We start from the raw sequence: 15,442 nt of genomic DNA, 5'->3' as shown, positions 1-15,442 counted from the left end.
ACTGTGCATAGCCCCACACCTACTAGTGGAGGGTAGTCCACTTCCCGTATCCTTTACCTAGGACAGTGTGTTTAATGCTACACCAGACCCACCACCAGGTCACACCCTGATGTTTCCTCATATTACCCGTTCTATGTTACCTGTGCTTATTTTCGTTTCTACTTAGCATAACCTTAACACGTGTACACTCTCCAGCACCTTTTTGAACAGGACTCACGACTCACGCTGATTCAGGCCGGATCCACCTATCCCTGCCATCTGCGCTGCATGTCACTATTTATGTTTGTATACAGACTGTCATTTTGATTAGTATAGTATGGATCGCATTCCTTGTCATTCGTTTTCTCATATATTATTGTGCAACAGTATTTTCTTTATTCAAAAGCATTTTCTTTTGTCTTTTTTGTATATACATTGCAGCATTTGACAACCATATCTGATGAAGGTCTCAGTTGTCGAGACCGAAAACGTTTATATGTTGAGCTGGATGCACTAAAATAAAAATCTACTTTTTGAACTTTTTCTACAAATTTCTCTTGAGTGCCAAGAATTATTGTATTTGCTACTTACGGGTTGGATCCCCTACTTGAGCACCTCCCAAGAATCCCTGAGTGCCGTGGTCACTACTTTCCTTATATTGTTACAGTGTTACACAGGCACAAGTCACTTATTGTTTTCTATTTGATCATTGTGACTTACGTTAGTAGCTCCCGCAATGGTAATGTCCCACTTTTTTTTTACTAGATTCCTATACTTATTACGTTTACACCATTGATTTCTAAGATGTTTTAATTGTTCACAATAAAACCATGTATTTCAACATACGATTACACTTCAGATGTTTTTTGTTGGGTTTGTTGTATGGTCAAATAGATGGTGTAATTCAATATTATGATTCGTCTCTCAAAAAACAAGCCCTTCTAAGCCCTTATGAAAAGGTTATGGATCTTGGAGGAAGAGGAGGAAAAACTGCAAAAGTAAAAGCAAAGACTGGCTGAGGAGACAAGGGGTTAATGAGTATTTCATATAATGACCATGCTGTTGTAGGACTGAATGTTATTACAAGGTTATAATTTTAAAGACTATAGGTTTGTGTTTACAGATCAGCCTTGTGGTTCGGAGAAAGAAAACCACAATATCATTAGACAGAAGTGTCACTGCTGACTTATGCTTTGTATTGGGCTCCTTTTCCCACCAGACTAGATTCGTGTAGACTTTTTTCATTAGCTGTAAATAGTGCGATATACATGAGGACACATTGAGCATTCTTGTGTACAAGACGAGCCAAAGGAATCTTTATCAGGGGGTTGTTTGGACATAATTGTATCTTGCAGTTAATGATCTCATCCACCTTACTTACCTTTTTCTTTTCCTTTTCCCTACATAGGAGAGTAGGGTTCTTCGGACAGTCCCTCTTTTGGCAGCTTGTCTTCCAGAAGAAAAATGCAAGGTCTTAATTGGCCGGCGTTTTGGAGAAGAAAGGTAAAAGTACAATTTCCATTCTTAGCGATTACACAGGTTGTCTTTTATTTTTGTTGGAACACATCATATTTTAGAATGCTGTAGATAATTATACTGATGGCTAAAAGTATGATTTCTAAAACTTTAAATCCATACTTGATTTTTTTTTTTTTTCCCATTTGGCTTGCTTGCTTCACAATGTGAAAATGTGCCTTCTGGTTTCAGTAAACTATTGTCATCAGGTTCTGGTCAGTGTAAAAGACCCCAAAATGTGCCCAAAAAGGGCATTTACAATGCAAGAAAATTGTGAATGAAACATGTTAAATACTCATTTTACGATTGTCTTGGTTTGAAACAGGCTGCTGATCATCCAATGAACGGGAAAAACACTAATTCATCGGGTGAAATGATCTTTTGATTTGTTATACAGCACAAAAATCATCGTTGTCAATGGTGCATCATCCTGTGTAAACAGCACTCCTAGAACCATGGCAGTATACACTCACTGGCCACTTTATTAGGTACAGCTGTCCAACTTCTTGTTAACACTTAATTTCTAATCAGCCAATCACATGGCGGCAACTCAGTGCATTTAGGCATGTAGACATGGTCAAGACAATCTCCTGCAGTTCAAACCGAGCATCAGTATGGGGAAGAAAGGTGATTTGAGTGCCTTTGAACGTGGCATGGTTGTTGGTGCCAGAAGGGCTGGTCTGAGTATTTCAGAAACTGCTGATCTACTGGGATTTTCACGCACAACCATCTCTAGGGTTTACAGAGAATGGTCCGAAAAAGAAAAAAAATCCAGTGAGCGGCAGTTCTGTGGGCGGAAATGCCTTGTTGATGCCAGAGGTCAGAGGAGAATGGGCAGACTGGTTCGAGCTGATAGAAAGGCAACAGTGACTCAAATCGCCACCCGTTACAACCAAGGTAGGCCTAAGAGCATCTCTGAACGCACAGTGCGTTGAACTTTGAGGCAGATGGGCTACAGCAGCAGAAGACCACACCGGGTACCACTCCTTTCAGCTAAGAACAGGAAACTGAGGCTACAATTTGTACAAGCTCATCGAAATTGGACAGTAGAAGATTGGAAAAACGTTGCTTGGTCTGATGAGTCTCGATTTCTGCTGCGACATTCGGATGGTAGGGTCAGAATTTGGCGTAAACAACATGAAAGCATGGATCCATCCTGCCTTGTATGGAGCATCTTTGGGATGTGCAGCCGACAAATCTGCGGCAACTGTGTGATGCCATCATGTCAATATGGACCAAAATCTCTGAGGAATGCTTCCAGCACCTTGTTGAATCTATGCCACGAAGAATTGAGGCAGTTCTGAAGGCAAAAGGGGGTCCAACCCGTTACTAGCATGGTGTACCTAATAAAGTGGCCGGTGAGTGTAGATCCCTCAGTGCACATCATTTACTTTAGTCTGCCTGTGTAAGCTGGGATTCAAACGACCAGCAATCAATATAAGTTTATTGATTGTCGGTCGTATCGTGCCACTGATTGGTCTGTGTAAACGGCCCTTAATTCACCTTCAGCATGTCTGACGCTGTCTCTCCTGCTGTTTTAGTTTCTGTTGTTTGTCTGCACCTCTAGGAAATCCACTCCCAAATGTAAAACTAGGGAGTGTACAGGAAGCTACCTAACTCCTACACTAAAGGTACCTTCACACGAAACGACATTATAACGATATCGCTAGCAATCCGTGACGTTGCAGCGTCCTCGCTAGCGATATCGTTTCGTTTGACACGCAGCAGCGATCAGGATCCTGCTGTGATGTCGCTGGTCGCTGAATAAAGTCCAGAACTTTATTTGGTCGTCCGATCGCTGTGTATCGTTGTGTTTGAAAGCAAAAGCAACGATACCAGCGATATTTTACACTGGTAACCAGGGTAAACATCGGGTTACTAAGCGCAGGGCCGCAGGATGTTTACCCTGGTTACTAGCGTAAAATGTAAAAAAAACAAACAGCACATACTCACATTGCGTCCCCTGCAGTCTGCTTCCTCCTCTGACTCAGCGCCGCAAAGTGAAAGTGAAAGCAGCACAGCGGTGACGTCACCGCTCTGCTCTCACTGTACGGCGCTCAGTCAGTCAGGAAGTGGACGCAGGGGGACGTGAATGTAAGTATGTGCTGTTTGTTTTTTTTAGATTTTACGCTGGTAACCAGGGTAAACATCGGGTTACTAAGCGCGGCCCTGCGCTTAGTTACCCGATGTTTACCCTGGTTACCAGGGGACCTCGGCATAGTTGATCGCTGGAGAGCGGTCTGTGTGACAGCTCTCCAGCGACCAAACAGCGACGCTGCAGCGATCGACATCGTTGTCGCTATCGCTGCAGCGTCGCTTCGTGTGAAGGTACCCTAAGGCCCCAATTGACTCTTCATGCTGGTCTTAAAGAGACGTGTGCTGGTGTCAGACACTGTTGATTCGTGAAGAGGTGCACGCCTCTTTGTGAAACTGTTTGTCTGACCAGTGGTGTGCGCCTCCGTTTGCTACACTCCAGTCAGAGAAGGAAGCATAGTCTAATTCACAATAGGCTGTGGTGTCTCGCCCCACTGTCACCCCTCCTGCCCCTGGTTTTTCGTCGCATCTGGGAAAAACTTCCATAAAGATGCCAAAAGTTGCAAAAATTTTTGCGCAACTCCGAGATCCGCCTATATTTTGAGACTTTTCAAAGCTTTTACTCCAGCATTCTGGCGTGATGAATCAATCCCTAAAGCTTTACGTCAGCTGTATGTGGATAAGGTCATAACTGAAGAGCCCCCCACATCTGAGAGCAACATGATGTAGACAGAGACCCCCGTTCTAGCGATGTGTCACTTAGTTTACTGGGTGCAGCAGTTGTGATGCAATTAGAGTTCTTAGATGTGGCCTGTAGCCGAGCTCAGAAAGCTGTCCCCACCCACACCACAGCTTGCTCTTTCCATTGTCTATTGATAGTGAGCTGCTTATTACAGGAGGGGGGCGTGGTCAGGCTAGGAGGCATGTGAGATCTTGTCCTAGTAATTATATCATCTGGTGATAAAACCTTCATTGTAAGTAAGTAAACAACAGCACACAACTTGTTAAGCGACACATCCCCTACTTCATGCTGTCCTCAGATTACGTAGCAAAAACCTGTTGACAGATTCCCTTTAAGAGGATATCCAAGATTAAAATGTCTGACTCTCAATAACTTCTGCTCCATTTACCTGCACACCAGTCTAAATAGCAACAAGGATGCTGCAATTTGTATCATTCACTTCAGGAGACAATGCTACAATACCCAGGTCAGCTGCCACTATGTTGAAGGTCTAAGACATTGCTGTGCTCTCCATTCGCCCCTTCAAACAGCTGATTGATCATCAAGAGGGCCAAGGGTTGAAACCCCTTCATATTGGATATTGATGGTCTTTCCTAAGCACAGGCCATCAGCATTCTGATCCCGGAGAACACCATGCCGTGCGATTGCAGCAATACGTGGAGGGCACATTTACTGCTTGTTGTTTAGGATTTTTGTTTGTGTTGGCAAAAGTGGCACGGGTGGCATGATAAATAAGCTGGCATATTGATAAATATCCCCCAGCCCTATGTTCTATGGATTGTAACAGTACATTTGGAGCTCCTTTAGAAGATTAATGACTGTGTAAAACAGACAATGTGTAAGAAGAATAGCTGCAAAAATAGGATTTCAGTTAATCGCTTATAGAGATGAATTCTGCCTTATAATTTATACCAGCTCCTTTCCTTTCTGGATATGGGGTATGTTTCCTTGGAGGACACACTGAAGCCTCTCAGAACCTGCCTGTGGCTCTGGCTTCTAATTCAAAAGAAAATTTCTAAAGGTTTCAGATGCCAAATTGCAATGTGAAGCAGGTTGTCTCCATAAATGATGTGAATTTTGAATCCTAGAAACAACAGACCCAAGAGCGATTGTTAATTATTGGCTGCTTAATTGCTAATTAACAGTGTGAGGGTCAGCCATTGCCTTAAGCTTAAAACATGCATGGAATGCTAGAAACCTTAATTAAAAATGGCTTCCAAGCGTAATTAACACCATAGACAAGAGAAAACATCTATAATAGATATAAAGTGATGACATATTGCTTGTACAATCCATCACTTTGTTAGGTGGGAGTCCAACCTGTGAGGCCCCCTTTGATCCTGATGATAAAGAGGGCACAATTCGGGTATATTGTGGCATCCACCGAACAGATTTTCATAGCAAAGTGATTCCCTGTTATCTGGCTATGCAGGGAATTTCAGCATAGCTTTATTCCAGTGAATGGTCCCTTCAAAGCTGGGCACCATGGAGCGCTGGGATACTGAACAAACTTAGAAGCAGACACATCACTACACCAAAGTTGTCTCTTCTTAATTTTATGATCTGTGAGGGTCCTATAAACCAGAGCCCATATAATCATAAACTGATTACCCTAACCCTAGTCCAACCCTAAACCTAGCACACCCCTAACCCTAAGGCTACTTTCACACTAGCGTTAACTGCAATACGTCGCAAATGCGTCGTTTTGCCGAAAATACGCATCCAGCAAAAGTTCTTGCTGGATACGTTTTTTCGTCATAGACTAACATTAGCGACGCATTTGCGACGCATTGCCAAACGTCGCGTCCGTTTTGCGACGCTTGGGCGTGTGGTAGCGGACCGCCCCCACCTCCCCGCACTTCCCCGCACCTCACAATGGGGCAGCGGATGCGTTGGAAAAATACATCCGCTGCCCCCGTTGTGCGGCGGAGACCACGCTAGCGTCGGGAACGTCGGCCCGACGCACAGCGACGGGTCTTTCCCGACGCTAGTGTGAAAGTAGCCTAACTCTAGCCCCAACTCTAACCCTAGCCCAACATTAGCTCTAGACCAACCCTAATCCCAGCCCAACCCTAACTCTAGCTTAACCCTAACCCTAGCCCAACCCTAACCCTAATGGGAAAAATGGAAATAATTTAAAACAAATTATTTTATTATTTTTACCTAACTAAGGGGGTGGTAAAAGGTAATTTGATTTGCTATTTTTTTTTTATTTTGATCACTGTGATAGTGTCTATCGCAGTGATAAAAATGAACCAATAGGAAAAATGTCCTATTGTTGCCGGATGCCAGACGGTAGATCTCGGTTTGCGTATGCACCCGCCTGTTCTTCTCGGAATAAGGTGCAAATGGCCGGGAGATAGGACTGGGGGATGCAGGAGGGTCCAGGGACATCGGAGGTACCGAGGGAGCTCGGGGGACCCCATTTCTCTCTCCTCTGGTATGCTAGATCATATCAGAGGAGAGAAAAATAAATGGGAAATGAGACTTTTTTTTGCGATCGCCGTTATTCTGTGAATAACAATGATTGTAACACTGGGGCCGGTAAAAACGACCCGAATCATGTTCTCCGGGGTCTCAGCTACCCCCGGTAACCGAGTCCCTGGAGAATTTCCGAAGCTTGGGGGAGCTATAACCTTATTTCTCAGCGCCTTTAAAAGCGGCGCTGAGGAATAGATACCCTTAACTGCCGCTGTTAAAAGGCATATCGGCCCGCCGTTAAGGGGTTAACTCCTTCAGGCCATCCATGTAATGCTACATTTATCATGCAATGGCTGTTAAAGGGTATGAGTTTAAAAAAAAAAATAGAACCAGCGACGATGAACTGATCTTATAGGCAGTTTCTTATGAAAATGTGTTGTCTTCACTAGACAACCCTTTTAAAGGGAATCTGTCAGCAAGTTTTTGCTATGTAATCTGAGAGCAACATGATGTAGAGGTAGAGACCCTGATTCCTAGAAAGTGCCACGTACTGGGCCATGTTTTATCAACAGGAGACTATCACAGGACAACTGGTCTTGTGTTGCCTAGTCCAATCACACCCCTACCATTGATTCATTACTAATATTACATCAGCTTTTAAAATAAAGAATACAAATTTTAGTGATAGGTTTTCTTTAACCCTACTGCGATTTCTTTTGTAACGTAAAATTAATAAAAGCTTTTGGGTGTCACTAAGTGTAGTGAAAATGCTGACTAGCGGAAAATATGAACTATGAGTGTGGTAAAAGGTTGTCTTTTTTCTCTTTTTTTCCTTAAAGGTTTTCTGCAGTTGTAATGTCGTATTTAAAGAGAAACTGTCAGCGGAATTTCACCCCCCAGGATTTTTATGCACATGTAGTTCTTTCAAAGACAAGTCCAGTAATACCTTTACATTGCCAATCTGTTCCTCTGTTACTGAGAAAGCAGGGTGTGAATTGATATGCAAATGAGTGTTAATCTGAAGCCTCTGTCACTCCAGCTCTATTATTTGCCCAATGCCACCTTCTGCTTGACTGACGGCCTCTATGGTGTGTGACGTCAGAAAAAAGAAGCCATCAGGTAAGCAGGAGGAGGCAGCGCTGGCAGGGAACAGAGCTGGAGCAACAGAGGCTTCAGATCTACAAATGGCTCTTCAGCCTCATTTACAGTCCAGTTCTGATGTCTCAGTTGTGGAGCACGAAGTGGCCATATTGAGGTATTACTAGACTTGTCTTTGAAAGAGCTACATGAGCATAAATAGTTTGAGGGGTGAAATCCTGCCGACTGATTCCTTTTACACAACCTTAGCTCAAGTATACATGTAAAATTGCCACTGATTATAATTATTTTTTTAGCCCAAAACTTTTGTCACTTTAGCCATTATATATTGCATATACTGTAGTTTTTCTTCCTTTCAGTTTTCTTTTTCTACCTTACAAAAATTCCCAACAAATCATGTGCATATCAAGTGGCAACATATTTTAATAAATGGTTTTTTTCTGACTACTTTCCTCTTCAGAGAAACTTGGGCAAATGTTAGCTGCTTACCCTAAAGGGGTTGTCCCATGAACAAAGTACATTTTGATCAATAGATCTTGGAATAATAATAAGTTCCACAATTGGATGTGTGTTAAATTAAATGTTCCTGTGCTGAGATAATCTTATAAATGTGCCCCTGCTGTGTACTGTGTAATGGCCGTGTCTGACCGTACAGTGACATGGTCTGATCATACCACATCATGGGCAGGGGAGGAAGCAAGAGTATACAGATAGGACCGCAGGGGATCACAGCTGCTTCTTTTTTGTAGTAGTCATACAAGTATAAAAACACAGGTGACTCGAACCAACATTACGGTTTATGTTATTGCTGAGTAAGAGAATAACGAATCGTAGTTAAAGAGCAATTATTTGTTTTAGATGGCATCAAGAGGTTGTTTTCGCCCAGCAGATGCATTTTGCTACGCGTGTGGACAATTTATAAAGACAAGCGCGAGAAAGTATTCCGTGAAAGTATGTCATATGATGTGCGAGGCCTACAAGGCATATTTCGGCATTACTGTCGGGGATCAAGACCAGTCCTGGGCACCTCATTTCACATGCGAATATTGCAAGAAAACTCTTGAAGGTAAGGTGAACAATTGCTGCACGTTTAGATGGCAGTGCTTTATTTTGTAGACTGTCAATGATTTAGATACAGTTTAAGGAGTTGCAATTGACCAAATTTTCACATATGTCAATTCACTATAGTAAAATATGTATTAAGTAATGTGTAAAATTTCCTGCTTTTAAATTTATATAATTAATTAAATCTGGTATGTTACAGGTTGGTACAGGGGAGAAAAGAAAGCCATGAAGTTTGCTATCCTGCGAATTTGGCAGCAAACGACCGAACACTTAAGCAACTGCTACTTCTGCATGGTGTATCCTGCCAAACATTGCACAGGCAAGAATGCACCTCAAATCGTTTACCCAGACATTCCTTCTTCCATTGCCCCTGTACCACACTGCCCTGAGATGCCTGTTCCAACTCACCCGAAGAGGGATCAGCCATCTTCAGGAAAAAACTGCAAGTCAGACAGCGAGGAAGATATTGGAGATGAAGATTACATTTTCACAGTTGCGGGTGAGGAGAGAAGGCCTTAATTTCCTAACCAGAAAGATATCACGATCTGATCAGAGACCTTTGTCTTACCAAGTCCAATGCTTAGCTTCTGACATCCAGGCTCAAGCAGTGGAACTTGTTGGATGAAAGCGTTCAACTCACAGAGCAGCGAAAGCGTCACCAAACATTTTTCAGCTTCTTCAGTCGGGAAGATGGGTTGTGCTTCTGCAACAATGTAGCCGGTCTTTTTGAGGCTATAGCTATCACCTGTAACCCGAGTGAATGGCACCTATTCATAGACAGTTCATCCTGGAGCCTCAAAGCCTTGCTGCTTCACAACGGAAACAACTACCCGTCTCTCCCTATGGCTCACTCTGTGTTTCTCAAAGAGGACTACACCAGTGTCAAGATGTTGCTGAGTGTCTTGAAGTATGGATGGGAGGTCATCGGAGACTTCAAAATGATGTCATTCCTGATGCGCCTTCTAGGCGGTTTCACAAAATTTCCTTGTTTCCTTTGCCTCTGGGACAGCCGTGACACTAAGGTGCACTATGACAGAAAGGACTGGCCACAGCGGACCAAGTTCTCTGTGGGAAAGAGCAAAGTCAAGTGGGAGCCGCTGATAGAACATTTGAAGGTGCTGATGCCACCACTGCACATCAAGTTAGACCTCATCAAGCAATTTGTCATGGCTCTTCACAAGGAGTCAGCAGCTTTTAAGTACCTCCAAGATCTCTTTCCAAAGCTGTCCGAGGCAAAGGTCAAGGCTGGTATCTTCGTCGGACCACAGATCAAAAAGATCATAGAATATGACGAGTTCGCCAAGCTGCTGCCAGGATGGAGAAAGCGGCTTGGAACAGTTTCGTTGCAGTGGTTCATGGCTTCCTGGTTAAACACAAGGCTGAAAACTTTGTGCAGTTGGTTCAGACTCTCATAAAGAATTACGCCATAATGGGATGCAGAATGTCTCTCAAAGTCCATATCCTTGATGCTCATCTTGACAAGTTCAAAGAGAACATGGGAGCTTACTCAGAGGAGCAAGGCGAGAGCTTTCATCAAGATATATTGGACTTTGAACATCGTTACCAGGGACAGTATAATGAAAACATGATGGAGGATTACATTTGGGGGCTTCTTCGAGAAAGCGATTTGCAGTACACTCACAAATCTAGAGAAACTACTCATTTCTGAGACTTTTTGAGTGATTTTTGACTGTCTTTGTCTATTTACCATGCAAGTGGTGTTTTTTTTTTTTATCAGACCGCATGAACGAAAATGTAATAATTTCCTTTTTTTTGTCACAATAAATACAAAATTTTTCTGGCCTGTGGTCATAAGATCAAAGTTTGTGCTGAATGTAGTCGTTTTTCCCTAGTCTTTAAACATAGGAAGTTGAAATATTACACTTGGAAGCCAGGAACAAAAATTGTGTTACATAGTGTTACTATTCCATGATCTATTAACATTTTAGTACTTTGTTAGTAGGACAACTCTTTAAGTTGGTAGCAGCACACTATGGAGTCAAAGCCTCACAATTGCAACCAGGGATGTACGAGTATGGCCATACACATCAATCAATGTTTTGCACAGAATTGTCAAGACCGTGCTCCATTTATTAGTAGTCACAACTGTATTCCTCTGACCTCTTAGTGCACACAACATCTTTTAAATGCCACACATTTTTTTTGCTGTTTTTTGACACTATTTGCAGCAACTTTGCCACCAGGAATTTTATTTTTTATATTATTTATACAATATTGAGCAACTTCCAAGCGGAAACCCAGTGAAGATTGGTCAGGTCACTTTTTTTTAACAAATAACGAAGCTTGAAATGGTTAAAAGAAGCTTACAAGACTGAACGGACGTTTTGGCATTGCAGTGCTTTTTAGCATTTTAAGTGCTTTTTCTGGTGGGTTTCATAGCAGATCTAGCTGAAAAAGACACTGTGTGCACATGGTCCCATAGTAAAATCTGTGTCCCCGTTGCTTTCTTCACTTCCGTAGTTGTCATAGACGACTCTCCTACCCTGCTAGTCCCAGGAGGGCCCTGATTTCTCATTCTCCCATGACAGCAGGCTCCCACTGCAGTGTTCCCAGTAGAGACACATTTAAAACTTGACCGTTTTCTCTCCATCCGGGAAAATCTATCCAATTAAGAAATCGGATTTTGATTAGAGTGGGATTCGATTTTCTCATAGGTGGAGAAAAATAAAAGTTTCTCCAGCTTCTCTGTTATGTCATCTGAGTGCGGTCCGATTTTTTTTCACGGACACATAGATTTGAATGGCAAAATGTCACATGCTATGCACCTTGGCTTGCGAAAGTATTCACCCCCCCCCCAGCTTTTTACTTATTTTGTTACATTACAACCTGTGTTTAAATATTTTTGTAATTCAGTTTCTCTGTGATGCATCAGCATTAGGGCTCATTTCCACATGCGAGGCACACGTCCGTATCTCGCATGTGGAAACCAAGCCCTGGCGCCGGCACTTTGGAGCGGAGCTGTGCAGCTCCATGTGTTCCTATGCGGCCGCACAGCTCCGCTCCTGAGTGCCGGCTCCACAGCTTGGTTTCCACATGCGAGATACGGACGTGTGACTCGCATGTGGAAATGAGCCCTTAAAGGGAACCTGTCACCCCCATGCGTTTTTTACTGTCTTTTCCCCCCTCACACAAACGCCTCCTAGCCATCACTCAGGGCCTCCGGGCGCCGCCTCCACTTCCTTCATTAACGTCCCAGGTGCCTGCACTGTAAGTTCCCATTATGTGATGGGAGTCGATGGGCAGCGCAAACTGCGCATGCCTGAAAAAAAAAACTTACAGCGCAGGCACCGGGGACGTTAATGAAGGACGTGCAGTCGGCACCGGCACACAGAGGCCCTGAGTGACGGCTGGGAGGCGTTTGTGTCAGGGGGGAAAAGACATGCCCCCCTGACAAACTACAGGTAGGAAAGGCAAATTCTAAAAACGAATAGTTCAGCGTTGTCAGGGACCCCAACTAAAAGAGCCACCTTGACAGAATGCAGCATTAGTGCTGCACAAGGTGGCTCTTTTAATTAAAAACGCCTGGGGGGTGACAGATTCCCTTTAAATAGTTAAGTTGGGGAAGTGAAAGAAATCTAGGCATAAATTAAATTTATGGGATCAAATAACTAAAAATTGGTATGTGTATATGTATACACCCCTTTTGCGAGGAAGCCTCTAAAATTTTCTGGTGCAAGAAATTACATTCATAAGTCACATGCTTAGTGAAAGGAAGCCACCTGTGTGCAATCTAAGTGTCACGTGGTCTGTCAGTATGTACACATCTTTTCTGGAAGGCCACAGAGGCTGCAACTGCAGCAAGAGGCACCACTAACCAAACAGCACCATGAAGACCAATGAGATCTCTAGACCAGTCAGGGACAAAGTTGTTGAGAAGGACAAGCCATGGTTGGGTTATAAAAAAAACAAACAAAAAAAAAAAAACAACAAAAACACCAATGTCTGATGATCCCCCAGGGCAAGGGAGGCATTAATCAGAGAGGCAGTAGAGAGGCCAAAGGTAACCCTGAAGGAGCTGTTGAGTTCCCAAGCAGAGGCTGGAGTATCTGTCCAAACGACCACAATAAGCCGTACACTCCATAGAGGTGACCTTTATAGAAGAGTGGACAGGAAAAAGTATTTACTTACAAAAATTTTAAGGATCGTTTTGACTTTGACAAAAGACATATTGGAGACTCCCGAAATGTGTGGAGGAAGATGTTGTGCTCAAATGAAACCAAAATTGAACTTTTTAGCCACCAAAGTAAATGTTATGTCTGGCATCAAACCAACACAGCTTATCATCTCAAGAACACAACCCCCACAGTGAAACATGGTGGTGGCTGCATTATGCAGTAGGAATATTTTTCGGCAGCATGGACTGCGAAAATGGTCCTAGGGGAAGGGGAAGATGGATAGTGTAAACCACAAGAATATTCTTGCCAAAACCTGTTTCAGTGGTGTGACACTGGGACAGAGGTTCACCTTCCAACAAGACAGTGACCCAAAGCATACTGCTACAGCATCTTTCCAGTGGTTTAAGGTAAAAAATGTTAATGTTTTGAAGTGGCCTAGTCAAAGCCCAGACCTTAGTCCAATTTAGAATCTGTGGTCAGACTTGAAGATTGCTGTTCACCAGAGGAAACCATCTAACTTGAAGGAGCTAGAGTAGTTTTGCCTTGAGGAATGGGGAAAAATCCCAGCGGCAAACTGTGGAAAGCTCATAGGGATTTATTCAATGTGACTTGCAGCTGTAATTGCTTTAAAAAGAGGCTCTACAAAGTACTGACTTTAGGGTGGTGAATAGTTATGCACACTCTAGTTTTCATTTAGTTTGTCTGATTTGTTGTTTGCTTCACAATAAAAAGAAAACCAAATGTTCACAGTTGTAGGCATGTTCTTTACATTAACTGATGCAAACACAGTGAAATTCAAGGTTGTTAGTAGCAAAACACAAAAAATTCCAAGTGGGTAAATTCTTTTGCAAATCACTGTACATGTGCACAGCCATATAGAATAACATAGGAGTGAGTGATATTCGTCGAAGCCACAGATAGCACTCGTTCGATTTACACGGTCATCTGCATGAGTTTTCAAAGTAAAGATTTAAGAATAGCAAATGCAATTTCTGCATAATAAATTCTTATCATTGGATCTCTTGGTGGCCCAAATTTTCAGTAGCCTGAAGCTGAATGTCCAAGTAGTTGCTCATAGGGTACCGTCACACAGTACCATTTTGATCGCTACGACGGTACGATTCGTGACGTTCTAGCGATATCGTTACGATATCGCAGTGTCTGACACGCAGCAGCGATCAGGGATCCTGCTGAGAATCGTACGTCGTAGCAGATCGTATGGAACTTTCTTTCGTCGCTTGATCACCCGCTGACATCGCTGGATCGTTGTGTGTGACAGCGATCCAGCGATGTGTTCGCTTGTAACCAGGGTAAACATCGGGTAACTAAGCGCAGGGCCGCGCTTAGTAACCCGATGTTTACCGTGGTTACCAGCGTAAACGTAAAAAAAACAGACAGTACATACTTACATTCCGGTGTCTGTCCTCCGGCGTCTCAGCTTCTCTGCACTGTGTGAGCGTCTGCCAGCCGGAAAGCGAGCACAGCGGTGACGTCTGACGTCACCGCTGTGCTTTCCGGCTATGGCGCTTACACAGTGGAGAGAAGCAGAACGCCGGGGACAGACACCGGAATGTAAGTATGTACTGTCTGTTTTTTTTACGTTTACGCTGGTAACCACGGTAAACATCGGGTTACTAAGCGCGGCCCTGCGCTTAGTTACCCGATGTTTACCCTGGTTACCGGGGACTTCGGCATCGCTCCAGCGCCGTGATTGCAACGTGTGACCGCAGTCTACGACGCTGGAGCGATAATCATACGATCGCTGCGACGTCACGGATCGTGCCGTCGTAGCGATTAAAATGGTACTGTGTGACGGTACCCTTAGTGTTGTGACTTCCCCCCTGATTTTTTGTGACCCCCTCCCCCATACCATTTTCTGCTTTCTGTAGATGTTGGATGGCACCGCTTCTAGAATACTATTTAGCTCCTAAACCTGCAGATGGAGGAGATTGGTTGCTCTTGCATACTAAAACATGAGCTGCAAGGATTTATAGCAAACAAACTGTTACAGATACAAAAGATTTGTAGTGTAGATATTTATACCAGTCATTGTGTGGAATATGCGGATTTCCAGAATTAACAGGCGGGTGCATGTATCATCCGCTCCACGGAATCACTTGTTGTGCCCTTTCTTTTTGATTTGTTTCCAGTCTGCTAAGTAATTTGCCCTTGGTCATTTCCATTTCTGCAAGTCTGAGATTTATTCTCTAAAATGCATAAGGAGCAGACCTCTAGGACGGAATAATTTGGCGGCTAATGTGTGAACATTTCATGTGTTGTTATTTTTTTTCCTTTAAATGATTGCAGGCAGACAGTAAACTGTGAAAGTCCATGCATCGCTATTGGACACCATATCTGCACCATTCCTCAGGCGCACTTTCCCTGGTTTAATGGTACACTACTGAAAATGTCATTTTGTTTGTGTCTTAATAAGGCATTACAAGGTGAATGC

At 43.3% G+C, this 15,442-nt stretch overlaps 1 protein-coding gene across 3 annotated transcripts in view; it reads left to right on the top strand.

Annotated features, from left to right (window-relative positions):
- DTWD2 (DTW motif tRNA-uridine aminocarboxypropyltransferase 2) overlaps positions 1 to 15,442 on the top strand; it is a 313,298-nt gene that overhangs the window by 164,951 nt on the left and 132,905 nt on the right. For all 3 annotated transcript variants that reach the window (XM_077290776.1, XM_077290783.1, XM_077290792.1), the window contains one exon: positions 1,388 to 1,482. In XM_077290776.1, the coding sequence (XP_077146891.1) occupies positions 1,388 to 1,482 (95 nt within the window). The remainder of the gene's footprint in view (positions 1 to 1,387; positions 1,483 to 15,442) is intronic.

The sequence above is a fragment of the Ranitomeya variabilis genome, chromosome 1, assembly GCF_051348905.1.
Source record: "Ranitomeya variabilis isolate aRanVar5 chromosome 1, aRanVar5.hap1, whole genome shotgun sequence".
In the NCBI taxonomy this organism is placed as follows: Eukaryota; Metazoa; Chordata; class Amphibia; order Anura; family Dendrobatidae; genus Ranitomeya; species Ranitomeya variabilis.
Note: the sequence above shows the minus strand (reverse complement) of the source record. Positions and strands in the feature narration are given on the sequence as shown.